General features: G+C 45.0%; 2 protein-coding genes and 1 long non-coding RNA gene across 5 annotated transcripts; 1 reads left to right on the forward strand and 2 right to left on the reverse strand.

Annotated features, from left to right (window-relative positions):
* Nucleotides 1–8,702: 8,702 nt before the first annotated feature.
* On the reverse strand, nucleotides 8,703–11,769 carry dusp3b (dual specificity phosphatase 3b). Its single transcript, XM_062407472.1, has 3 exons — nucleotides 11,450–11,769; nucleotides 9,987–10,219; nucleotides 8,703–9,764 (listed from the first exon to the last, which is right to left on the reverse strand). The coding sequence occupies exons 1-3, from the start codon at nucleotides 11,590–11,592 to the stop codon at nucleotides 9,556–9,558; spliced, it is 585 nt and encodes a 194-aa protein (XP_062263456.1). The 5' UTR covers nucleotides 11,593–11,769; the 3' UTR covers nucleotides 8,703–9,555.
* A 237-nt stretch (nucleotides 11,770–12,006) lies between these two features.
* Nucleotides 12,007–14,619, reverse strand: prl (prolactin). Its single transcript, XM_062407474.1, has 5 exons — nucleotides 14,449–14,619; nucleotides 13,809–13,930; nucleotides 13,468–13,575; nucleotides 13,009–13,191; nucleotides 12,007–12,896 (listed from the first exon to the last, which is right to left on the reverse strand). Exons 1-5 carry the CDS (start codon nucleotides 14,480–14,482, stop codon nucleotides 12,708–12,710), a joined length of 636 nt encoding a protein of 211 aa, XP_062263458.1. The 5' UTR covers nucleotides 14,483–14,619; the 3' UTR covers nucleotides 12,007–12,707.
* A 2,328-nt stretch (nucleotides 14,620–16,947) lies between these two features.
* LOC133970576 (uncharacterized) lies at nucleotides 16,948–24,494 on the forward strand. Of its 3 annotated transcripts, none has more exons than XR_009924323.1 (4): nucleotides 16,948–17,103; nucleotides 19,347–19,477; nucleotides 23,716–23,846; nucleotides 24,156–24,494. It is a non-coding gene; the product is annotated as an uncharacterized LOC133970576 (long non-coding RNA). The 3 variants fall into 3 exon arrangements; XR_009924324.1 differs by lacking the exon at nucleotides 16,948–17,103 and adding an exon at nucleotides 17,862–17,943; XR_009924322.1 differs by lacking the exon at nucleotides 16,948–17,103 and having other exon boundaries at nucleotides 19,288–19,477.
* The last annotated feature ends 127 nt before the right edge of the window (nucleotides 24,495–24,621 follow it).

Below are 24,621 nucleotides of genomic sequence, written 5' to 3' on the forward strand. Positions count from 1 at the left end.
CAGGTTTTTTTCTGTTGCACTAAAACCACAATGTCTGTATCCCTCAGTGACCCTGACCCCTGACCCCCCCCCACCCACCCTCTCCTCCTTCTGCCTGTTTTAAGCAGTCTTAATAATATTCTTTCAATATGTAACACACACACACACACACACAGACACACACAGTCCGCTATCCTCATCTCTTGATTACCGTGGACTGGGACGTGGCCTTCAGGTGCGCCACTCTCAGGTGTTACTCATCTTTGTTGCAGGGTATTCAAATAGAACTGTGAGTGCTGATTATACAGGGATATACACACACCACACACACAGACACACACACAGCACGGAGCAGTAGAGTCTCCACTGACTCCAGGTCTGCTGTGTTCGTACTCTGCTCACTATCACTGTGAATGAAGCCATGTTGCAACCGGGTCATGGCTCAGTAATCCCGACACGTCGAAGTGCCTCACAGAGGTTAGTAATGCAAATATACAGTTTATAGATAACAGATAGAATACACATGTATGTGTGTGTATATATTTAATATATATATATGAAACAGATATATACATATATATATATATATATATATATATATATGAAGGTGACTGCTGTTTCCAGCTTCCAGCTCAAACGGGACTCGGTCGTGCAGCAGAAGGAGAACGAGCTCCGTTTACCCGTCTGTACTGACGTCTGTAAAACAAACCTCATGAGGTGTTTTCAGCTGTTTGCCTTGTGGTGATCACCGGCTACCCATCACCATTTAACCCCCCCCCACCCCTGCTTACCTCCAGTTCACCTCAAGAAGAAGCTTAAAGTGTTGAGACGTGGCTCGGTTCCACGTGGAGCTGCACGAGGTGACGTCTGGATTTGAGCTGGAAGCACAGCCTCTCTCCATCTGTCTCTCTCTCTCTCTCTCTCTCTCTCTCTCTCTCAGCCAAATGATCAACGGAGAAATCCTCCCGCTGTCCTTTAAAAAAAAAAAAACGACCACACCAGCACCACAGAGCACACTGCCTTCAGCTATGATTAGTTGCACCAGCATAGCAGAGAGACAGACCAGTAGTCCGAGACCATCCTCCTCACCAAAAAGCCATTTTAACTGGACATCATGATGCTATGTTCAGACAGCAGGCAAACCACTCACATCTTCTCCATTCACACCAACTGACACTATCAGGTTTAAACGTGAGCAGATCTAAATGTTTGGTTCGTGCAGGATCTTGATTTGTTGTGATTGCTGCAACAACTCGAGGTTCTGCACCCGACTTCAGACGTGAGTCCTCGTTCTCACGTCCAGAGAAGGAGTTCTGAATCTCTCTCTCTCATTTCCTGCAATATGAAACAACCGGCCTGGGGGGTGCAGGACGCAGCTCTGCAGGCAGAAGAGCCACAGGGACTTTTTGGAATGTTGCGTTCTGCATCACGACCCCGTCACTTTCCACACTTCCTCTGAGAAGTGCAAAAAACAAAGCGATCAAGTCTCCGTCTTCTCCGCACAGCGACCACAGAATTGTGTTTCCTCTTCTCTCTGTTTAAAGTTAACGTTACGTTTACACTGAACTCAAATGTGAACTTCACACTAAGCTCTGCCGCTGCAACATGGCACAAAGAACTCTGAGGAAGTTCCGCTCTCATGCAACTCGTCTAATAAACTAGGAGAACTACTTTTCTTACTGATCCAGGGACGCATCTCTTCTCCCCGTCCTTCAGCCTCATTCCGTCCCCCCCCCGCTCCCATTCCACTCTCCTGACATCCTCCTCCATCGACTCACTCTGACCTCTTAGTAATATGTACCCTTAACCCCTTCCCCTACAAACACACACACACACACACACACAAGCAAACACACGCACACACACCTAACTGATGCTAACACTCTTGGTGGAGAAAGACGACAATCCCTGCAGCAATATGTCCACATGTGGAATGTAAAATACTGACATTGTACAATTGATGACACTCATGTTGTTTTTGATGTTGTTGTTGTTGCTTTCGTTGTGCACCAAGTGTTCGTTGTTCTGCTTATTCTGGGATGGATGAGTTTGCGGGTGGAGTTAAAAACTCCGATTGTGTGACAGGCCGCGACTGACGAGTCCTTTTTATAGAAAAGACAAAAAGACGCGGTTTGAAAAAAGACTGAAAAGCCAGAGACGAAGTAAAAAAAGCTGTTTTCTTTTCAATGATTATTCTTTGATGTCATTATTAAGTTGCATCTGATTTTCTTGGTAAGTGAATGTCTATCTGTGTTGATGCTTTACTGTGAGATAATGGCTGTTCATGCACTTTCAGACCATCGTCGGTGCAGTGGTAGCTTGTGCTCAAACGTCACCGAGGTCCGGGTTCGGCTCTCCTTCAGTTCAGCTCATTGGTTCACAAAGAACGATGATATCAGGCCCATTGGTCACATCCCAGTTTATCTGGTGAGGCTCCAGCTCAGCGGTGTGTGTGTTTTAAATACACATGACAAGGATCAGAAGCTCTCGTAGATTTAAGCTGTTAAAGCTGTGAAAGACGAAGTATGAATAATAATTCTTACAATGGAAAAGCAACTTAAATGTTTCTGTATTTCATCTTTTGGTCGATACTTAAGAGGGAAATGTTGTTTTTCCACAAGAACACGACCAGTCACTCCAGTTAATTCCACCCTGACGAGTTGTAAACCAGTTGGATAAACATGGATGAGTGAACTGAACGGGAATCGAACCTGGTACCTGCTTCCACACTTGCTTGGGCTGTATCACTTTCTACGCTGAGCATTTGCTCGTCTCAATGATCTGGGTCAATCAAAAAAGAAAAGACAAAAAAAAACAACACCCACTTCCTGATCTGAGACCAGGGCTCATCTGCGATATATAAATCTGCCATATATTAATATCAGTGTTGTGACAGAATATTGCTTGTGATGACAGAAACGCCTTCAAACATACGAGGAGGAGCGACCTCAAGTAACACGATGAAAAGATCAGAAAATCAAAACCAAAAAAATAAGAGATTCATACAACTTTTCATACCTCATCACTGCTTTGTGCCAGAGTAAGGGAGGGGGGGTGGTCAGTCTCAAGCACAGAGCTCCACCAGTGGTCGGCCCAACATGGACGCAGCACTTTGCTCCATGTTGGAACAGAAGCTGGAGGAGTTTTCGTGGGAGCTCTTCAGTTCGTTGCTCCTGACCAAAGTCTCCACTTCCCTGAAATGAAGGTCCCGCCCACACGTGCACGAGCGTCTCAGCAGCGAATCCCTCAGCTTCAGTGAAACGTTCACTTCCTGTGACGCGGCCAATCACATCCTGGCTCCGGCTTCAGTGAAACTCGCTCCTCCTTCGTGCACGTGTGACTGGGACCTAGAATTCAAAAATAAAAACAAAAAAATAAACTGTCAAGATGTAAAATTGTAGAATCAAATTGGTGAAAATGCTTAAATGATCTGTTCGGGTTGTAATGACAATGTTGTGGCTCTAGAAAAAAAAATCAGTTAGCAAACGAAAGCACTTACTTTGTTATATCTATAAGGAACTGGTCGCATGAAATATGAAGCCAAGCTTTGAGTATGTATCATCAGCTGGAAGATATTTATTCCTTCTCTACGTGTGTTCCGCCCTGACAAACCCCGGAGAGGCCTGAAGCTCCGTCAGGACTTAAGTGCATTGAGTCGTTTGGCCAAGTGAATAATGGATTATGAATAATGAAAGCTCAAATTACAAAATGCTCCAGCAGGTCACGAAGAGCGCTGCTTCCCAATCGGCTCGAGGAGAACTTCTCCTCCTCTAGGAGACCTTCATCTCCTCGAGGAGACCTTCTCCTCCTCTAGGAGACCTGCATCTCCTTGAGGAGACCTTCTCCACCTCGAGGAGACCTTCTCCTCCTCTAGGAGACCTTCATCTCCTTGAGGAGACCTTCTCCTCCTCGAGCTCCAAATCTGCTCCAGTGCAAAGGTGCACTTGTATTTGTGACCCTTGTACTTTAATACAGGCCAGTAAAATGTGCCTTTAAAAAGAAAAAGTCCAGGACCACGAGTCCCGGACGCCCATTCCCATGATGACAATGTCCTCTCTTTGTTTATATGTTTTGCCCCCCCCCCCCCCCCCACAGTGACCTATGCAGTAAGCACACGACTCGGCCCCAATTCGCCAAATCTGAGAGACGTCATGTGAGGCCCCCCCGCACGAGCAGTCGGCTACTTCCTGCTTGCGAAGCAGCCGTGGTTTAGTTGGCACAGCACAGTGTTGAATGTAAAGCTGAGTGAGATGTGGTTCGAGAGTGTGACGTTGTGTTAACGATGATGCTGGTCATGGGTTTGTGTCGGGCACAGTTGTTGTTTGTCTTGATTTCTGTGACAAATCATTCGTGGCACAATCAGAGAACGGCATCTCGACGGCTCAGAGCTGTTTGTGTTTGTGGCTATGTGACATTCATTTTCAGCATTATAAAGTTATTTGATATCACTTTGTCTACCTGTTGTTTTTTGTCCAGAGAACAAAATGAACGTTGTGATATTGTTCGAGTTCCACTGTGGACATGGAAGAACTGACGTGGTTTCAACAGCTTCATCTGTTTATCTCATTATTAATATTAGTTTTGTTTCTCCTCGGTGCATCTGGAGGATTTCACATGAATGTTTACGACAAATGTTAAAAGCACTGATTTTAATGTGTTCACTGTTTTCAAGCTCCATCCTGTAAGAAGAGTTTTTATAAAAAGAACAAACTACATTATACTTCATTGTTCAAACATAAAGTTAGATATTGTCCGGAGGAGAGAATTCGCCACGTGACAAAATCAAGTTGTGTTTCATTTTGTAGTTTAATAACACAACATAGAAACAGAACATAAAACAGTGTGTGTGTTCAGCGTCACACACGCTCACACAGCCGGACTCCGACCTTCATGCTTGACCTCTCACAACTGAAGTGACTCGAGTGGTCCAACATCTGTCAGGTTTGGTTAAATGTGCAATTAGAAGAAGAGGATTCAAGTGTCGGATCTGATTAGAGGTCAGCGTCAGGGAGAAGAGAGAGGCTGGATCCTCACACACTGTTTCCTCTGGCTGATCTGGGGTCACGACTCTGTTTCTAATGAAACCAGTAGATCCTGTGTGAGGGAAGTTACTCACACCAGTGATCCCACAGCCCTGACACATCTCCACACAACAACTGGTTCCAATTAAATCTCCTTTATTCAAATCTGAATTATTACACAGCGCGAGCTAAACAGATTACCCACAATGCACCTCTGCTAAATTTGGAAACAAACTACTGAATTATTCGAGAGGCGATGTCAAATGAGTTTTAGGGTTTGTTGGGAGGAGGTGATGTAACAGTCAGCAGCTTTGCTCTCGACCAATCAGAAGCCCCCTCGCTGCCCAGCCCCCCCACCAAAACACAGAGGAGGACGCAGCTGGTACAGAGCAGACATGTCGCAGACTGACATGATAGTGTGCGAGTGTGTGTGTGTGTGTGTGTGTGTGTGTGTGTGTGTGTGTGTGTGTGTGTGTGTGTGTGTGTGTGTGTGTGTGATTGACAGAGCAGGACATCCATTACAGATTTTTCCCCTCAGCTGAAGGAAAGTGCTTCCAGCGAGCTGCTCCAACAGAACCGTGTGTTTTCATGATTGTTTATAATGTTCTAAATTCCTAGAGACACACACACACACACACACATTTCTGGCTCTGATTGAATAATAATTTAAATTTAATAACATGTTCATGATAAGATCATTTGAACGGATTTTATAATATGTTGGAGTTATCATGTGAATTGTGAGATCCTGGTAAAACACAACCAGGACCTTCAAGGCCTCAAGGAGTCCAACTAGAGGGGAAGAATCTATACATCACATCTAGAGGAGATGAATCTGAACATCACATCTAGAGGAGAAGAATCTGAACATCACATCTAGAGGAGAAGAATCACTACATCACATCTAGAGGAGAAGAATCTATACATCACATCTAGAGGAGATGAATCGGAACATCACATCTAGAGGAGATGAATCTATACATCACATCTAGAGGAGAAGAATCTGAACATCACATCTAGAGGAGAAGAATCACTACATCACATCTAGAGGAGAAGAATCACTACATCACATCTAGAGGAGAAGAATCTATACATCACATCTAGAGGAGATGAATCTGAACATCACATCTAGAGGAGAAGAATCTGAACATCACATCTAGAGGAGAAGAATCACTACATCACATCTAGAGGAGAAGAATCTATACATCACATCTAGAGGAGATGAATCGGAACATCACATCTAGAGGAGATGAATCTATACATCACATCTAGAGGAGATGAATCTGAACATCACATCTAGAGGAGAAGAATCTGAACATCACATCTAGAGGAGAAGAATCACTACATCACATCTAGAGGAGAAGAATCTATACATCACATCTAGAGGAGATGAATCGGAACATCACATCTAGAGGAGATGAATCTATACATCACATCTATAGGAGATGAATCTATACATCACATCTAGGGGAGATGAATCTATACATCACATCTAGAGGAGATGAATCTATACATCACATCTAGAGGAGATGAATCTGAACATCACATCTAGAGGAGAAGAATCTATACATCACATCTAGGGGAGATGAATCGGAACATCACATCTAGAGGAGATGAATCTATACATCACATCTAGAGGAGATGAATCTATACATCACATCTAGAGGAGAAGAATCTATACATCACATCTAGAGGAGAAGAATCTATACATCACATCTAGGGGAGATGAATCTATACATCACATCTAGAGGAGATGAATCGGAACATCACATCTAGAGGAGATGAATCTATACATCACATCTAGAGGAGATGAATCTATACATCACATCTAGAGGAGATGAATCTGAACATCACATCTAGAGGAGATGAATCTATACATCACATCTAGAGAAGAAGAATCTATACATCACATCTAGAGGAGATGAATCTGAACATCACATCTAGAGGAGATGAATCTATACATCACATCTAGAGGAGATGAATCTGAACATCACATCTAGAGGAGATGAATCTATACATCACATCTAGAGAAGAAGAATCTATACATCACATCTAGAGGAGATGAATCTATACATCACATCTAGAGGAGATGAATCTATACATCACATCTAGAGGAGAAGAATCTGAACATCACATCTAGAGGAGATGAATCTATACATCACATCTAGAGAAGAAGAATCTATACATCACATCTAGAGGAGATGAATCTGAACATCACATCTAGAGGAGATGAATCTATACATCACATCTAGAGGAGATGAATCTGAACATCACATCTAGAGGAGATGAATCTATGCATCACATCTAGAGGAGATGAATCTATACATCACATCTAGAGGAGATGAATCTGAACATCACATCTAGAGGAGATGAATCTATACATCACATCTAGAGAAGAAGAATCTATACATCACATCTAGAGGAGATGAATCTATACATCACATCTAGAGGAGATGAATCTATACATCACATTTCCATAATAAGATCATAATATTTCAGTATCTCAGCTGAGTCTCTTCCAGTTTCCCCTCCTGTGGCTTCACTTCAGTTCTGTTTCTTTCTTAGTTCTCACTCTTTGATTTTCTCAGTTGGAGTTCTCGTCTCTTCCTCCTGCAGCCGTACGTTGGTTCTGTGTTCTAACAATGTTCCTTCACCAGCGTTTGTTCGCGTCCTCTCTTCTGGAGCTGATCTGTGAGTTTGTCTAGATCAGAATTTAATGTGCATGTAATTGATTTCAATGTGTTTTGATGTGGGGACAGTTGGACCTTGGAGCAGGAATCAGCTCCACTGATGTTCTCGTTGAACTAAGATGGAGGCCATTGCTCCAGCTATCAGCAGCAGCTTCATGTAGATGTGGCCGCTCCGTCTCGAGCACGTGTCTGGAAACGTTAGAATCTGCAGCAGAGTTTGAAATGGACTTCATGTGGTTTGAGCAGCGTCAGAACCTTCAGGGGCGGGGGTCTAAAAACGGATCCAGTGGTTTGAATAGTTTCATATTTCATGGTTCATTCATCCACCACACACATGACTCCCCCCCCCCCCCCCCCCCCCCCCGGACTCATTCATGCAGAGCGGTGTTATGTAAGAGAGCTGAACACACACATGTCCTCACATCAACTGCATGTGTCAGAGCAGGACACACACACATGCAGAGAGAGAGAGACATGAAAGGGCGAGGGAGGTAGAGTGAAACTTTGAGAGAGGGAGAGAGGCTGAAAATCCTAGACCTGTGGAATGCACACACACAGACACACACGTGCTCGGGGAGGAGGAGGAGGTGCATGTTACAGGGCCACTGGCAGGATGATGGGATTTACAGGGACAGAGGACGACTGTTACCAGAGGAGTTTGTTTTACTTTGTCCTCGAGGGCGACGTCGACAAGGTCAAAGAGATTTAAATATTCTAATAATATCAGAGGAGGTGATAGAACAGTTCTTATGAAGGTGATGAGAATGTTTTGAGGAGTTTTAATGTTTTTAAATCAATAAGATAAGATTATAAATGAGCAAATAAAAAATAATGCAAACAGATGAACTATAAAAATAAATATTCAATGAATCCAAAGATAAATGCATAAAAAAAGTCACGACAGGTAGAATGAGCGGTGGAAGGTTTGATGGTTTAATGGATGTGATCGATGAATAGATGTTTCTGGGATCTGTCAATAATCTAAATGTGTCGTCAACACATCAACGAGTCGACACACAGCTCATCAACTAGAGAGGCTTCTCAGGTTAAGTTATAATAAACAGTAAACTTCAGTTTTGTGCATAATCATCTTTATTATTCAGTATTTTATGTCTCAAACTTTAACTTTAGTTCACTGATCTTAACCTCGCAGCGGCTTCAGTGGTCCTACTGCCCCCTCTACAGGACAAAGTCGGTACTGCTCAGTCCAACCAGGTGTTAAAGGTTCAGTAACAGATGTGACAGATGTTTCAGATTGTGTGGAACATCACCTCAATCATATTTTACAAGAAACTCTCAGACGTTTATTAGTGAATGTGTGAAAACACGAGAACAACAATCAGCAGTTCCTGAGGTTCTCACATGACTGAAGACATCACAACAAGTCACAGCCTGAGTTATACACATTGTGTACAAAGCACAGTACAAGTACACAGCCTGCAGATTAACATTAACAACAGTTCAAAGCTTTACAATATAAACCTGCAAACACACACTGTGCAAAATGTGTCGACTGAACCAAACTACCACAGAAGAGAAACTTATTATAAGTTTACTTTGACTTTGACTTTGTCCCGTCAACTAACAGCAGGAGTTTTATAAAAAGACGTTTCACTGAAGCACTTTTAAGAAAGTACGATCAGCCCATGGTGTCCCCTGCGTCTTCATCGTTGTCCCCTGCGTCTTCATCGTTGTCCCCTGCGTCTTCATCGTTGTCCCCTGCGTCTTCATCGTTGTCCCCTGCGTCTTCATCGTTGTCCCCTGCGTCTTCATCGTTGTCCCCTGCCCTCACTTCCAGAACACACATCTGCAGCCGGTTCAAGCAGGAGGTGATGTGTGTGAGTGAGAGCTGGTTCCCTCTCTCCTCACTGGTCCCAGGACCCCTGCTGGGCGGTCAGCCTCCGGTTCAGTCGACAGAGCTGCAGCAGGAAGCCGTCGTTGGGTCCGATCTCTCTCTTCCTCCGCACCGTGGCCACGGCCGTGTGGACGTCCATGTTCTGACGAAGCATCAGGAAGGCTATGACCAAGGTGGGCGAGCGGCTGTAGCCTTCCCTGCAGTGAACGTACACTTTGCCTGCAGAAGAAAGAAAAAGACAAATGATCCAGTTCCAGTCACAATGAATCTTTAAATCACAATGAATCTTTAAATCACAATGAATCTTTAAATCACAATGAATCTTTAAATCACAATGAATCTTTAAATCACAATGAATCTTTAAATCACAATGAATCTTTAAATCACAACTCTTGGGCCTCCAGCAGCAACGAGTTCCTCTCTGCTCTCTTGACCTCTGACCTTTCCCATGGTTGTACTCAAGCGCCTGCCCGATGAACTCTGCCGCCTCCTCGAAGTAAACGCTGATGTCGAAGTGGTCGAAGTCGCTGGCCGGGATCCCGTGGTAGATGAAGCCGGTGCCGGCGTAGAACTCTGCGTTGGTGTTGACGTGCATGAAGGAGTTCCCCTCCGCCGCGTTCAGGATGTGGGTGACGCCCAGACGCTTCAGCCGCGTCACGTTCCACGCCACTGACCTGGGGTCAAATATAAATAATATTTATCTGCAAATATATGTGTATCAGCTGCAGGTTCCAAAAACTCATATCAGTCGGGTTTTAAACCGCTCGGCGGCTGTTTGGAGGTGATCTGTTCATTTCTGATGAATTCAGATTATTTGTTGACTTAGTGGATCCAGAAGTTGTGAAAGTCCCTTTGTAAGTTTTATTTATTGTATTATTTTGTTTCACATGGTTATGAAGTTTTTCATTCTTCCATCTGTTACAACCTAAACCAGTGGTTAAACCAGTCACCTGGTGTTTGAACGTTCCCACCAGTGATCTGTGACCCAGTTTACTCTAAACCAGCTGAACATCAATTCAGTGTAAATGTAAAAGTTCCAAACGTCACTAATTAGCTTCGACAAAGTGTCAGGCTCAGATTTTTCCTTTCTTCACGTCTCCTGTCGCACAGAAGAGGGACGATCCGCTGGGACCCTCCGGAATCGAACCACCGCTCGGCTCCTCATGCCTCTTAGTTGTCGACGGCTAAAAATAGAGACGGAGCTAATTCTGAATGTAACTTCACGCCTCCACAGAGTGTGTGCAGGCGTCCAGGCAGCGGCGAGGACAGAAGGAGAGACGAGGAGACACCGCCTCACGTCAGAGTCCAGGTGGGCTCAGGTCTTCAGGACCTGCAGGACACCTCACTGACTGGGGATCAGCTGTAAAGAGCTGGGTCTGACTCAAGTCCTGTGGAAACCAGTTCATCAGCAGTAATCTGCCTTTTCAGGCTTCCACTGATCAGGAGATGATGAGAAGACGTCCTGTGTCTGTTGTCCTGTCTGTTGTCCTGTGTCTGGGGTCCTGTGTCTGTTGTCCTGTGTCTGTCTTCTCTGCTGAAGCTCACTGATGTTGACACCAGCTTTAAACTGCTGCAGTTTGAGGTCTCCCAGCTCAGTTTGTTATCAAGAGGCTGAGAGCTCAACACAACACAGACACACACTGCTCAGAACCAACACAACACCACAGACGTTTCCAGGGGACACAACTGACTCAGAATCAGTTTGATTTAGACCTTTTGTTTAAAACCTAATCCAATGTCCCAGATGATCAAATGATTTCTTCCTTCTTTCTTCATGTGGTTGGAAAAGGTTCTTAAGTATCTCAGAAGTTTATATTGTAAAAGAAAGGATCCAGTTTAATATCTGATTCTGAATCTGTGGATTGTTCACGTGTGATCAACAGACACTGAAACCAGAGACTCACTCGTTATCGACGCAGATCCCGGGGTGGACCGGGTCACAGTCGGTGCTGGGCCGGGTGAACAAGCCTCTGTGGTCCGTCAGCAGGTCGTTGAGCTGCTGGACAGAAACCTCGAAGCTCTCCGGCTCCTCCCGGTTCTCCTCCATGAGGAGGAGGAGGCCGCAGACAGGGAGCCGGAGCCGGGCAGGGAGCAGCGGGACGGGGCGCTCTGGTGTCGGGTTCTCCGGGCGGTGGATCCGCCTGCAGTGGCCTCCAGAGTGGATCTGAAGCCCCAGAGGACCCGATGCCCTCCGGCAGGGCCGCTCCTAACGCTCAGGGGGGTCTGTGGGGCCCAGGGTTAATTTATAAATCACCTTTCATACACAGATTCAAGATTCTGTGCAGTGTCAATAAAAACCCACACAGACGTGAAGACAATATATATATAGAATCTGAAGCAAAGTTTAAAACTAGTTTCAGAAAAAATGTAAAAGTTAAAAAGAGAAGTTTCAAGAAAAAAGGAGGAATTTCTATTAAACAAGAGGCACCAGAATCAAATCAAAACAACAGACAACAAATAATCAGACTGTGCAAGGGACGCTTTTTATTGACATACAGAAGAAGTGTGTCAGTGGAAAATGAAGTCAGTGCTGCAGTTTGTCTTCAGGAGAGTTGAACAGTGATTCTCTCTGAGGAGCAGGAAGCTGTGGTCCTCAGCGTGGACAGCTGGACACATCTGGGGACGAGTGGTCCTCGGGTCCGTCAGCAGACCGAATCCCCACTGGACCTCTTCAACCTGGGACTCTGAGGGTCGGCTCTTCACTCATCACTGATTATTTTGGTTAATTTTGTGCTTCGAGCTGAGTTTTTATTGATCAGAATCATATTTGTGTCGTGTTCTGGATCTCAGACGTCACATAAAGGATCTGAAGACGCTCACAAAGAGAGTATTTTAGGTCCAGATGTCATTTTGTTATTGAATATGTATTAATTCAACGTGTTCCACCTCAACACCTTTGACCAGAAGGTTTCAAACTCCTTCACAGATTCTGATAGGTCACATGAGGAATCTGTTTGATTACATTAGAATTGGATCAGTGCAGTCACTGGGTTGTGCACGACGATGGGTCACATTAAATAGAACCTGATTTCCTCCTGAGAGCCCCCCCCCCCCCTCAGCAGATAGCACAGCAGACAGCAGATCGATAGAACAAGCTAATCTACAGTTGACAGGGAACAGAAGCTTTGGGTAAATCTCCCCTCGGACTCGGGCCTCGACCCCTCAGCACGTCTCAGGCTGTGTGTTCGTAGCCCGGCAGCGCAGGACCTTCAGGAAGCTGTCGATCTTGTGCGAGTCCCGTCGGAAGCAGGACAACAGGAAGTGGAAGTCGATCAGGTTGGAGATCCTGTCCTGGCCGAGGTCGTTGCCTCTGTAGGGCAGGAAGGAGAGGGTCTGATCCGCTGCACCCATCTGAGAGAGAGAGGGAGAGCGAGGGAGAGAGAGAGAGAGAGAGAGAGGGAGAGAGACCCTGTGAGCTCCTGTGGTTCCTCGGATCACAGGACTCTCAGACGGGGACACCTACCTTCCCAGAGAGGACGTCCAGGCCGTCCCACAGGTTCTTGGAGTGCTCCTGCAGCTCGCGCACCTTGTTGAAGATGCTGCTCTGAGCCGGGTGAGGCAGAGAGAAGGCCGAGGAGGACAGGACGGACAGGGGGTCGTCCCAGGCCTGGAGCAGAGAGCGAGCCAGGGACAGCAGGTCGGACTCCTGCACAACACAGGACACACACACATGATCGTTTGATTGGATCTGCAGCAGACAAACACACAAACAAGGAAACAGACAAACAGACAAACACACAAACAAGGAAACAGACAAACACACAAACAAGGAAACAGACAAACAAGGAAACAGACAAACACACAAACAAGGAAACAGACAAACAGACAAACACACAAACACACAAACACACAAACAGACAAACACACAAACACACAAACAGGAGGTCGAAGCACACACGTGAGACACAAAGCAGGGACCTACTGATACTTGAAGAGCTTGTGTCTTGTCAGTGGGCGTCTGCAGAGCGGAGGTGTGGCACATCGAGGGGCGGGGCAACATCAGCCGACCAATCGGAGGGAAGTGAGAGTCCTGGGCGGGGCCAAGGAGAAGGTTAAAATCGTGTCTGTTCACTTTTCTGGAGTTTGTGTTTCTCACTTGGAGCCGATCTGGAGAAATTCAGCTAAACACAAACACACCTGAAACGAACCATAGTTTCTATTGTTCTATTGCAAATGTAACATCTCAGGTTTTGGGGATTTGATTTTTCTCCCTTTAAGTGACCTTTAAGTAACACACACACACACACACACACACACACTCACCAGCTCCTGGCTGAGTGTGGTGCTGAGCGAGTGCAGTTTGTCTGAGCGTTGAGACGCTCGGTCCAACAGGTCGTTGATGGGGACGGCGCCGCATGATGTCATCACATAGGACACCACGGCAGCTGAGGACACAAGGTTCACAGTTTGTGAACATCGGGATCTGAACACACGACAGCAGATGAATCACGAAGATTCAACTAGTTATGATTTTTGTTTGATAAAAGACAGAATCACTACAGTTTAAAGTTTAACAACCAGAAAATAGGAAATTCTGGATTTTTGATTTGTCCTTTGACATTAAGATATCAATCCTAGTTTTTAAAACTATTCTCAGGCTAAATCCTCAGTGATAGAAAGAAAAATATCTGAAGCTGACAATTTTTATATGACTTATCTACTGCTAATATCTGTTTATGTCAGAAGCTGCACGTGTCACCAAAAATATTCTTCATCTTAATACAGCGAATATCTACTGGTATGAATGAAGTTATTGGTCTTTCTCTATCTAAATATCTCAAATCTCAATTTGTTGAGAAATATTCAATATTCATCTGTTTTTCTATCAAAGAGAAAAGATCTGAAACTTTTAGATTTTTCCTGAAATAGACAAAATAACCTGGAGGAGCCGAGCGGATCTCACCAATGATGAAGAGTCTGGTTCTTCTGTGAGTCATCGCTCTTCTTCTTCGTCTTCTTCTTCTTCTTCTTCTTCTTCTTCTTCTTCTTCTTCTTCTTCTTCTTCTTCGTCTTCGTCTTCTTCTTCTTCTTCTTCTTCTTCTTCTTCTTCTTCTTCTTCTTCCTCTTCCTCTTCTTCTTCTTGGTCTGAGCCTCTCGTCGTGTTTTCATCCTCCTGCTGAATCCTGTCTCAGTTTTATAGCAGCAGGTCGACGCTAATTGTTTGGTTCAGTTCATAATGAGAAACATGGTCCGAGGGATTTGAATGAATGCAACAGGATGCATAGGTGTGTGTGTGTGTGTGTGTGTGTGTGTGTACATGGAAAAAGTTCCCTGCAGACCTAATGAGGTGGATGAATAAAACACACGTTCACAGTGTTTTGTAATAACTTCCTCATCAGAAGGTTGAACGATGCGTCACAGACCTGAAGCTTCAGCTGTCGCTCGGCTCTCTGACCTGAAGGAGGCTCAGCTCTGCTCGCTGGTCCAGATCAGATGAAACCACCACAGACACAAACTTTACCAACTATCACTATAAACTTTATTTATACAGCTCTGGTTCAAACACAATGAAACGTTCATGTACAGGTAGGAAATTTAAAAAATGAAGGCAAACAATAGGAAACAGAAGCATTTTGATGATGACACAGCTTCAAAGCACAAACACAAAACTAAAAGAATATTTAAAGTAAAGAAAGAAAAAGAGTCAAAACCAGATGAAGATAAAACATAATTAAATCATTAAAGAAGTCAGAAGATCAGAATAACTTCCAAAGTAAAACATTATGAATTCAGACCCTAATTCAAATAAAAGCTTTGAACCTTTAGAAATGTACGAAATACACATGACTGACTTTAGTCAGCGCAAAGCTAAAGATGATTCTCCTGCTCATATGATCTGTGTTATTATATTTAAGAATTAGGTTCATTTCAACCTGAAAGAACTGAAGTTAAAACTCTTCTTCACACAAACTGAGCTCCCTCGTGGTGAAAGGTCCGAAAATAGAGAAACTAAGTTAAACAGCTTCGATATCTCATCAAATCAGATGTTTCATGAACAGATGTGATGATTCTGCACAGAACTTAGAGACATAACTTTATATTTAATTTAATTTAGAGTAAATATGCACCTGACACACATAGATCTGACAGGTGATGGACAGGACTCAATGAGAACATCTGGTGGACTTTAGAGGAATTACAAATGAAAACAGGGATGAATAGAAGATAAATATTTAGAAAGTTATAAACAACACACACTGCACATGCACATTACACACGTCTGAGATCCCACTCAGAAACAGAGAGAGACACACACACAGACACACACACACACAGAGAAACGTCCTGGTCTCATGTTGATGTTGAAACGTGACAGAACAACAGAAAAAGGAAACAAAAACTGTTTCTGAACTGATTGTTGGTTTGTTTAAGTTATTTGTCCATTAGAATTTAAAATAAAATAAAATAAATGTTTGAGATAAAATCCTAAAAAGAGGATATGAAAGTTTTATGTTCTTTAAAATGCAGCAGTTTTATAATGTGTCTTTTTCACCACTTTCAAGGATAAAAATAAGTGTGTGCTTGCAGGGGTACACACACACACACACACACACTCACACACACAACAGAGGATCTGTGTTCACAACAGTAGAAGATAAAGGATATTATGTAATCTATACATTCTGTGCTGTGTGTTGGATCAGGCCCCTATGCGGACACCTATACCCTGAATATTTCCCATGAGCCATTGCTGTTAAGGCCCCTGCGGACAGCTCTACACATGAAGCACACAGCATGTTAATGTACACACACACTGCAGCACACATGTGTCACTACGACCTACAGGCTGACTTTGAATATGCAGGGAGATGTCAACGTTACACACACAAACCCCCCCCCCCCCCCCCCACACACACACACACAAACACACACCACACAATTATGTTGCACTGTCAGAAAAACTGGTTTCTGCTGCAGGCTTCATCTTGACAAAGTAAAGTGTGTGTTTGTGTGTCTGTGTGCACAGTCAGCACAGAGCCTGGGGATCTTATCTGTTTGCACATGGTAAGGACGTGGGGGGGGGGCTGAAGGACCCATGTTCTATCTCCTGAGACGTCGACCTTTCTCCAGACACACAGACCCACACCTACACAACCAGACCCACACACACTCACACACACGTTAAATATTTCACAGAACCCCCCCCCCTCTCTCTCTTTAACCCTTAACTCAAACAAAGGGCATCCTCCTCTTTTCTCTCTCTCTCTCTCTCTCTCTCTCTCTCTCTCTTTTCTCAGCCTGTTGCTCTCACGCCTCAAACGTCCTTCTCATTCTTACATCACCCCCCCCCCCCCCCACGCTCCCCCTCCCCTCCCCTCCTCTCGCGTTGTCTTTCAGCCCTGGGCTGTGCATACGTACACACATGTACACGCATGCACACGCAAGTACACGCATGCACACGCATGCACACGCATGTCCATACAGCGCAGCCACACACCCCCTTCCAATGAGATCCCGTTCCGCCGCAGCCCGTCCAAGCCCCTTTCCTCCTGCCGCACTCGTACAGACACTTTTCCAGCCGTGCACCTCAGGACCCAGACGTCCCAGCTGCTCATAGGTAGGAGGGAGCCGTGTTCGTTGTAAATGCAGGTTCTTATACTGGTTCTTATACTGGTTCGTGCACTGGGAGCCCCTCGTGCTGCTCAGGGTACACGGTGTTCTTTCTCTGCTGGTGCACTGGGACTCACTGGGAGGTGGGACTGGGCTTCCCCTCTCAACACACGCTTTCTTTTTTCTAGACTTTTTGCCCACATGAGATTTGTACAATAAGTACTTTGATGAATACTGTAGTGTTTTAAAATATCAAACTTTAGAAGCATGGTTTTACTTTTCTTTTGTTTTATTCTGTCATCGTTCGCTCCTGTTTCATCTGATGACTTTATGAATGAGACGTTGTGTGTTTTCCATGCAGGGAGTTAATTACTTGACCTTTGATGCAAATGTAATTTAGGAAGCTGCAGACTTCTTTTCTTTATGGAACATGAATGAGCAGCTCGAGCTATTTCAGGAAAGAGAAAAGGCCACAGTGGGTTGTCCTTGATTTGAAAACTCCAGGAAGTCTTGCAGGAGACGTAGAGAAGAATTATTTATAGACCCGTTGGTGAAGAGTTGTTCTTCTTCTGCAGTTCCTCTGATTTCACTTTGAGGTTTGTTCTAAATCTCTTTAAATTAAAATTAATAAAAAGAAACAAGAGAACAGGAGGAAGGAGAGAGAACCCGCAGGGCTCCTCTTCCTCCTCTAATTTAAATATTCATCAGTTCCTCAGTGGGAGTCGCTAGAAGTTCAGGCAAACACTTCGGACTACAATTCCCATAATCCTCAGAGGCAGGTCCCGCGCTACTAAAGGGCCGAGCAGGTGCAGCGCTGCAGGTGAGACAGGCCCCAGGTCAGAACCAGGTGAGACGAGCAGCACGTTAGAGGAGCTGGAGTTTGACTCGATGTTTTATAATCTTCATACTCAGAATATTAACTTTACAAGCTCACGTGTCAGTGAGGGATCAAAACGCTGGAGATCAATTATCTCTCAAATGAGTGGTTCAGATAAAACTTTGAAAAGTGAGATGTTCTCCTGCAGCTGAACTCTGTCCACAGACAGATCTGTAGTTTGATGTTAAATCAACTTGCTCTCTTTCCACTGAGGGGGAAATAATCTCCAGGTGAAAGTTCTTCAGGACCTTTTGAGGGTGAAGTTTGAATGTGACCTTGTGACAGTGAGAGAGCAGCTCAGAGCATCTGAGGCTTCATCTCAGTGTGTGTGTGTGTCATCAGTGAAAGATGCTCATAGATGATTTAAACTTCATTTAGTGGCTTCAGCTCCAAACCTGAAGTTTCTGTTGATCTTCAGGAGCTTTATTCTCTGACCTTGGAAACATGGCTGCCATGTGCTGTGGTGATGCTGCAGCCTGATGCTGCCACCAGGGGGCAGACCCCCCTCCCTGGTGTCATGTGGGAGGGGAACTAAGATAAGACTCAAGGAAAGTTTAAGATCAAACTTTATTGATGTGACTCAGAGGAGGAAAATAAAATAATCAATTAAAAAACTAAATGTAGATAATATACATGGAGTTATTGTTTTTAGAGAAAAGTACTTCAGTGAAGTACAGTTACACAGAATGATTACATGTGGATGTAAAACTGTATTTGTACAAATGAATAGGGAGATTATTTGCATAAATCTATTTCAATAATTTATTTTAAACATTAATTATAATATAAAATTATATGTATGTATAAGATTATAATAGTATACAGTAGGTGAATTTCACAATAAGAGTCATGTGGAATAAAACAATGTGTTATAATATAATTGGTTTTAAGTTCTTCATCATTAAGATGTGAAAGGAACTTTTTACACACACACACACACACACACACACACACACACACTGTACATGAGGGTTTTCCTCACAACTATTGAAAGTTTATTTGTTGAGCTGCAGCTGCTCTGTGATTGGATAAAACATTTTACCTTTTTAAATATCGAAGTTTAAAGATCACGTCAGTTTCATCAAACTTTATTAGTTTTCCTCCTTTAATCACGTTCTTCTTTATAAATGAGTCTGAACCACGTGAAGGAGGACCCCCCCCCCCCCCCCCCCCCCGAACCTCAGTCAGGTCACTGCCCCCTCACCCTGACGCCCCCCCACTCTCCCCTCCCTCCTCACTGTGCTGCCCTCTCACATGCTTATCTCCTCCCACCTCCCTCCCCTCCCCTCACCAACTCATCTCCTCTGTCTCTCTCTGTCTCTCTCTGTCTCTCTGTTGGTGGCGCTGGGATCCATTGGCTCTCTGGAGGACAGGAACCAGACAGGACTCGCACCCTCAACCCTCAGACACACTGCACCATGTCGGACTCCGAGACCGCCGCCGCCCCCGCCGAGGCCCCCGTCCCTGCTGCATGTGCCGGCATCAAGGCTGACCTGGACAAATGGTGGGTGATGGTGTGCATGTTGTCTAATGTGTGTGTGAGTGTGAGTCTGTGTGCAGGAGAAAGTGAAGAACCGCTCAGCATCATGTATCCAAACTTCTAGGATCCATCTCTGGATGTTTCAGGTTCTCTCCTCCGGCGTCAGGAGTTTCTCTTTCTCTCTCAAACATGAATTCTTCCTCAGAGCCGTCGGCAGCGACCTGATTATCTGAATCATGTCCGATGATCCTGATCGTCGTCTAATGAGCGTCCGGCACAGATTGGTCTAAATTCTGAGCTGAACTTTGCACTGATGCGGGGGGGGGGGGGGGGGGGGGGGGGGCGATTAAATCATAATTCAGCATCATCCTAACATGCGCCACGCTAAAATGGAGTCTCTCATTGGACGCAGTGGTCAGCACGAAAAAAAGTGGAAATGAAATGTAGCCTGTGTAAAGGTCCGGTCGGCCGATGAGGGGAAGGTTGTGTAAACCTGGGGTGTCTCTGCAGGGAGCGGGGGGGGTTAATGAAGTGTGGCAGGAGGGTGATGTTTCATTCTCATCCACACGCATGGATGAAGGCTGGGAATCTGCTTGCGTCACGAGCCGTCCCTTTCCCAGAATGCTTTGCGTTGGCTCGTGCGTTCGTCCCCCGCCATCTCCTGTCGCCTCTCGCTGTGTCCTCGGATGGAGACGCCGGCTTTTGGGTTATTTTGTATTATGTAAGATCAGCTGGAGCAGAAGAACATGGACGACTCTGCTCTCTCTGTGTGTGTCTGTGCGTGTGTGTGTTCATAGAGACATGCAGTGACACAACACTGTGGTTACTTCTTGTTTGTGGCTTCTGGGCTGTCGGGCCTTGATAAGGTGTCGTGGGTGTGAATCCCTCAGATAAGAGCGGCTTCAGGACGGAGGGCGTGATGCACATGTTTAGACTTCATCCTCCAGTTTAACTTTTTCAAAGAACTATTTGCAGTCTTGAATAAAACCCTGGAGCTGCTCTTCAGCCTCGGTGCAGATGAGCTTTTTATTGCTTCTTGTTAAAGAGCGCGTGTCTCTATACTGGGAACGGACAAAGGTCGACTCTCTATAGGTTGGTTCAGAGCCCGAGACTCATTAGGTTCACACTGATAAGACATCTAACACATGTAACTTCTCCTGATGTCAGCAGAACCTCGACCTCTGACCTTGAAACGACAGAAGTGAGCAGAGAACTGAACTCACGTTGAACCAAGGGACACAGTCAAACCCTTAACGCTTCAGGGTGTAGGATTTTAGTGGCGTTTAGCAAGAAGGTTCCTGGTTTGAATCCCGGTTCTTCAGCTTCCTCCCACAGTTTAAAAACACGTGCAGATCTGTGCAGGAAGTGACCTGTAGTGAGTAGCTGCTGCCATTGAGATCCCACTGGTTTTACTGGTATTGACTCCCCGTCACCAGACTCCTGAATGTCCTCGTCTCTCTGAGTCCTCGTCTTCGTTGACGTCTTCTTCCTTATTTTTCATCCTGAGATGTTTGTGTTTCTTGAGTCTCTCCTGCTGTCTCCTCATTTTCACTGAGGACAAACTGACTCGAGACATGTCCCCCTTTACACGGCCGCTCTGGAGAATGTCGGGACATTACCCAGAGTTCAGTGCAGGCAGCAGATACAAATCAGCATCTGTCATTGGCTGTTGCTGGGCAGAGGTCAGAGTTCAGGATTCTCTCAGACGGGAGGTTTACAGGCTGAACGTCGATGGTGCGAGTATTTTACAAACCTTCTGTTCTAATATTAGCTTCGTCTTAAAGTGTTCGAATTTCCAACACTCAGCTCTGTCGTCCTGTCTGCACCTTCCAACTGAGGATCCAACATGGCTGACTCATGTGAAACCAACACCCTGTATATTTATAGGAGTCTTTTAAAAGTCCTGGATGGAGGTGTGTGTGTGAGGCTGTGTGTGCAGGAGACATGACAAGCTCCAGAGATCATGTTTCTGCTCCACCTTCTTCTTCTCACCCGGCCTCTCATGCACTCTCATGGGGGCGGCCATGTTGGATTTGGTGGGCCCTTGTGTGGTGATAAATAAACATGTTTCTGTCATATTTCATTTATTTTCCATAAAAACAGGAGCAAACTCTTCATGTGTTTGTGTTTATGGAAAAAGGTTTGTTTTTTTTAGAGTTTTAAAGCCGAGCAGGAGTTTTGACCTTGTCAAGGTCAAACGGGTCCAGACTCAGAAGTTTGAGCAGCAGGTTCCTCAGTGAACTTAAGAATCTAAATCAAGTGGCAGTTATAATAATTCAACTTGTCTAATGCAAATCTAATAAATAGTTCAACAGCCGACCTCACTCTTCAGGTTTCATGTTGCTGACACTTTAACAATCATTATTTCACAAATTCATAGATCTTAGTTCAAATGTTATATTATATTATAAGTGTGATCAAATATAAAGCCAGAGGTGTCTGTAGGAAGCTGTTTGCACGTCTCACAGATCATTAGTGCTGGTGTGGACATGTGAAGTAAAATATGTGACTTATTGAGGTGTTGGTTCTTAGCTAATATTTACCGTCGAGCTCCTATAGTAATGTGTTGGCTGGGAGTGAACCTGTGTACTTTACACAACACACACACACATGAACACCCACTCCTTCATGGGAGTTGAAAGTAAGCACACACCCCCGTCCTCCCTCGTTATCTACACACACACACACACACGCACTCATCGTCGTGTCTCCATGACTTCAGAGGACATTGATTGACACAAATAATAAAAAGGTAAACATGCAATATTTCTAATAAAAATACATTTAAAAGTTAACTTCCTTGTTCACCCGTCACTTGGAATCTGTTAAACGTGAGTGACCTCCTTTCATGTGCACCTCAGTTATTACCATAGATTGATTTATATGGGAAACGCTGATTTACCTTTAAACACGTCAAAGTAAATCATCGACTCTATGACCTGCTGTTCGTCCCCATAAGGAAGAGAAGTCCAGATAATGAGACTCAACACACACACACACACACACTGATCCTAAGTGATCAGTAACTAAAGCTCTCGATCACATGATCACTTCACTAATGTTTGTCTACCTCATCTTTAATTGCAGCACCTGCTCTGTGATCTATTATTAATGTCTGGCCAAAGAGCGAGTTCAGCCTAAATAATTCAGTTTCCTGATGATGACATCACTGCTCCGCTCAGACGGTCAAAAAACATTCACTTCACAAGTTAATATTTAAAACTGAATATTAGTTTGATTTTAAAGATTGTATTCAAATGTTATAAGTTAATTAAGTCTGGTTTGCATTCATTCATCATTCAATATCCCCCCCCCTCCCCCCCGAGCGCTCGCACACTTCTAATCACCATCTAGAAACTCGAGTTTGTGCTTTGCAGTGGCACAAACTCATTGTGTCTCATTTTTGCAGCACACACTCTCCACTGCACCCCCCCCCCCTCTGGCAAAGTGCTGAGTGATAATCCGGTGCAGCCAGCTGTGTGTTACATCACCACCGGCATCGAGCCACCGACCCTGTGTCATCAGCTCCTGTGTTCAAACGTGGTTCACAGTTTGGATGAGATGAGGCTTCATGTCTGAACGAGGCCACAGAGCGATGATCTCAACCATCACACACGGAGAGGGAAAACCTCCTGAGTGTTCAGCTGGGGGGGGGGGGGGGGGGCGTGGTATAACATGTGCATTCCACTCAGTCACCGTATTTTTAATCTGCTGCTGTTATTAATCTAAATGTTGGATAAAGAGCAGAACTGTGATGGGTACTGTGTGTGGGGGGGGGGGAATGCTGTCCTGCTCTCTGATGGGCTGAGCCGTGATTGGACGAGGGCGAGCAGAGGATGTTCAGACGTCAATGAGCGATGGGCGGAGCCGGTGGGTGGGTTTTACATTCATGTAGCGTGAGACCCCTCCCCCTGTGGGCTCGGGGCACGATCACGCAACCTTCCTCCCTCTCCAGCGTCCAATCAAACGTCAGGTCTTCATTCCACATGGCTTCTCCGGCACCTCCTCTGCCCCCCCCCCCTTTCACTCCATCACCCTAATACTCGGTGGCAGCGTCGTCTGCCTCAATTCTCTCTCTCTCTTTTCATCCCTCTTTTGTCACATCCTTTTTGTGTCCTGACGTGTGGTAGTTTCTATTAAAACGTGTTTGCACATGAAACATGCGTGTGTTCTGTCAACACGTGGACTCGGACGTGTCCCCTCACTGCTCTCTGTTGACAACCTGTGAGAGGAGGTGATACTGAAACGTTCTGTTCTTCCAGTGTTGCAGAGAAAGGCGTGGAGGGCTGCCAGGAGCTGCTGGAGGCCTTCGCTGCCTGCGTGAAGAGCGCGGCCGAGGCCACGTCCTGAGGAGCCGCCTCACGCCTCCCATGTCAGGATCGCCCATTACTTGGTGATTTGATTTACTACTGGTTATTTTACTGCCCGATGCTACTGGTGTTAGACTGGTTTAATATGCAGCAAATGTTTGAGTGAAACTACTTTTCACAATGCAAAGCACAAAGATGAAAGAACACTTTAAGATTTAAATCTAAACATCAAAGGCAATCGAGGGAAACTATTAAATAAAATACGAATGGAGAAGGGGAAGAAAACCTCTACTCCACGACCTTTGACCCCTGATATTCAGATATGTGTGTGACCTGCTCTGAGGCCTGATTTCCTGAGTGACCTCTAAACCCCCCCCCCCCCTCTCCTCCAGGTCCACTGCACTGACTCCTCCAGGTTCCCAGCATTCCCTTCTGCACAACAGCACCGGACTGAATGATGACAACAACAACGATGAAGATGATGATGATGGTTCATGCCCTGTTGATTCAGGCTACATTTGGGATCTGGCAGCAATAACCACAGCCCCCCCCCCCCCCCCCCCCCCCTCCTGTTATAGGCTTTACTGGTGTCCCTCAGTCTTACCCCCCTCCCCCCTCTCCCTCTTTGGCTGATATACAGAACATCGACTTGTCGCTTCCAGAGAGCCGATGGGCTGTGATGTAATATTGCCGACTTGAACTTATAAATGGAAATAAAAGTATGAAATATTCTTCCTGGTTTGTTTCACTGTGGGTCTAAAAGAAACCGAAGGCGTCGGGTTCAAACCCTGTGTGGGTTTTCCTCAGCTTTCATACATCTGGTTACACAATTTAACAACACAATCATTACCCCTCCTC

The sequence above is a fragment of the Platichthys flesus genome, chromosome 16, assembly GCF_949316205.1.
Source record: "Platichthys flesus chromosome 16, fPlaFle2.1, whole genome shotgun sequence".
In the NCBI taxonomy this organism is placed as follows: domain Eukaryota; kingdom Metazoa; phylum Chordata; class Actinopteri; order Pleuronectiformes; family Pleuronectidae; genus Platichthys; species Platichthys flesus.